Below are 1,497 nucleotides of genomic sequence, written 5' to 3'. Positions count from 1 at the left end.
GGTATGATGGAATGGAATGGAGGTTGGAATAGAATGAAGATATGAATGAAATGTCAATTTCCTTGGATTTCCTTTGCATTTTCATCCATTCACTCATTCATTCCATCACACCAAGCAAATGAATAGAATGAAAGTAGAAATCACATTCCATTCCACCATTCGATTCCATCATACGGTTAAAGAGAAGCCAGAAATTCTTCACACCACATCACACATCAACATGCAACAACCATATATATATGCAAAACGCATGACTTAAATAAAATGCGCTCTAAAATGATGGTGATCAGTCTAGCTTAATGCTCCACACATAGACACACAACCTTTGCTGTTAAAACGAAATAATTTACTGAACCATATACACTTGGAAATGCCAACAAGTTCAATAAATATCGTCTCAAACATCTATATTTACATATAGTGTTTGTTTTTGGGGAGTGGGGATTGGCTTTTTATGTGACAAAACGAACATTGGGATGGTCTCCTGCGTAGTCTTTGATTAGTTATGGCTCTCAATTTCATGTGCCACTTCCCTTGTGAGCTTGTCGGCGCGGTCGTCGTGTCCACCGGCGAATGTGTAGACACGAAATGCAAACTGGAAGGCCCTCCATAGGATCTTTGATGATACACTCTTCCCACCACTATTGTGTTCTTTTATTGCTTCTTTCTTCTCCTGCATCAGTCACATGACTACATTATAAGTTTATTAGTTTATAGAATATGAACTTATGAGTTTGTGTTGGAAAATAATAACTGACCTTAAGAGCCAGCTCCATGCAGCTAGAAGAAAAATCAACCATCATTTCTTTGATGCGTACTAGGATTCCGAAATCAAAATTGATTTTCTGAGCTTGGAATCTCTTCAGCTCTTCGTCTTTAGTCCGCTCTAGTGCATCAAGTTCTACCTTGATCTGGATGTGGCAAAGATAATTAGTGAAATGGAAAAGGGGTGTTGGTTAATTGGCAGTGATGAGACTTACCTTGTTGAAGTAAGCTTCAGCTTTGTCGAGGAGTTTGCCAGCAGGTGCGACTATTTGCCAGTTGCGCAGAGTGGTTACGATTGCATCTAACTTTAGATACAGAGTTGCTGACATCCTTATAGCTTCCAGTTTCTTGCTTGGGAAATCCTCAAATCTTGCTAGCACCTGTTATGTATTATCACTCAGTGAAACTATAGTATGATTCTTGATGAATGAATTGATGATCAAACCTGAGTTTCATCTGTAAGCTTTTCGAGGTGAGATTCTACGTGTTTGTGGAATTTGATGAGCTCGGCCATGTCGGATGGCTGGAAGGACCCGATGGAAGTTTTCAACTCCTTTATCACTGCCTCATAATTCTTGACATCTTCTTCAATTTGTATGAAATATGCTGACCTGAGGGAAATTGTGTTTCAGGATGAATTCATGTCTCAAGACTTTTGAAAGAGATGATTATCATATATTTTGGCGAATACCTTTTCGTCATCTCTGCCAATGCATCGGCCATTCCTTGTTT

General features: G+C 39.1%; 1 protein-coding gene across 1 annotated transcript; it reads right to left on the bottom strand.

The window, feature by feature from the left end:
- Nucleotides 1-313: 313 nt before the first annotated feature.
- Nucleotides 314-1,491, bottom strand: LOC125198690 (uncharacterized protein At4g04980-like). Its single transcript, XM_048096998.1, has 5 exons — nucleotides 1,457-1,491; nucleotides 1,211-1,376; nucleotides 981-1,145; nucleotides 759-911; nucleotides 314-673 (listed from the first exon to the last, which is right to left on the bottom strand). Exons 1-5 carry the CDS (start codon nucleotides 1,486-1,488, stop codon nucleotides 500-502), a joined length of 690 nt encoding a protein of 229 aa, XP_047952955.1. The 5' UTR covers nucleotides 1,489-1,491; the 3' UTR covers nucleotides 314-499.
- Between the last annotated feature and the right edge of the window lie 6 nt (nucleotides 1,492-1,497).

This window comes from Salvia hispanica, unplaced genomic scaffold (assembly GCF_023119035.1).
Source record: "Salvia hispanica cultivar TCC Black 2014 unplaced genomic scaffold, UniMelb_Shisp_WGS_1.0 HiC_scaffold_193, whole genome shotgun sequence".
Lineage (NCBI taxonomy): Eukaryota > Viridiplantae > Streptophyta > Magnoliopsida > Lamiales > Lamiaceae > Salvia > Salvia hispanica.
This window is presented reverse-complemented; position numbering and strand designations above follow the sequence as displayed.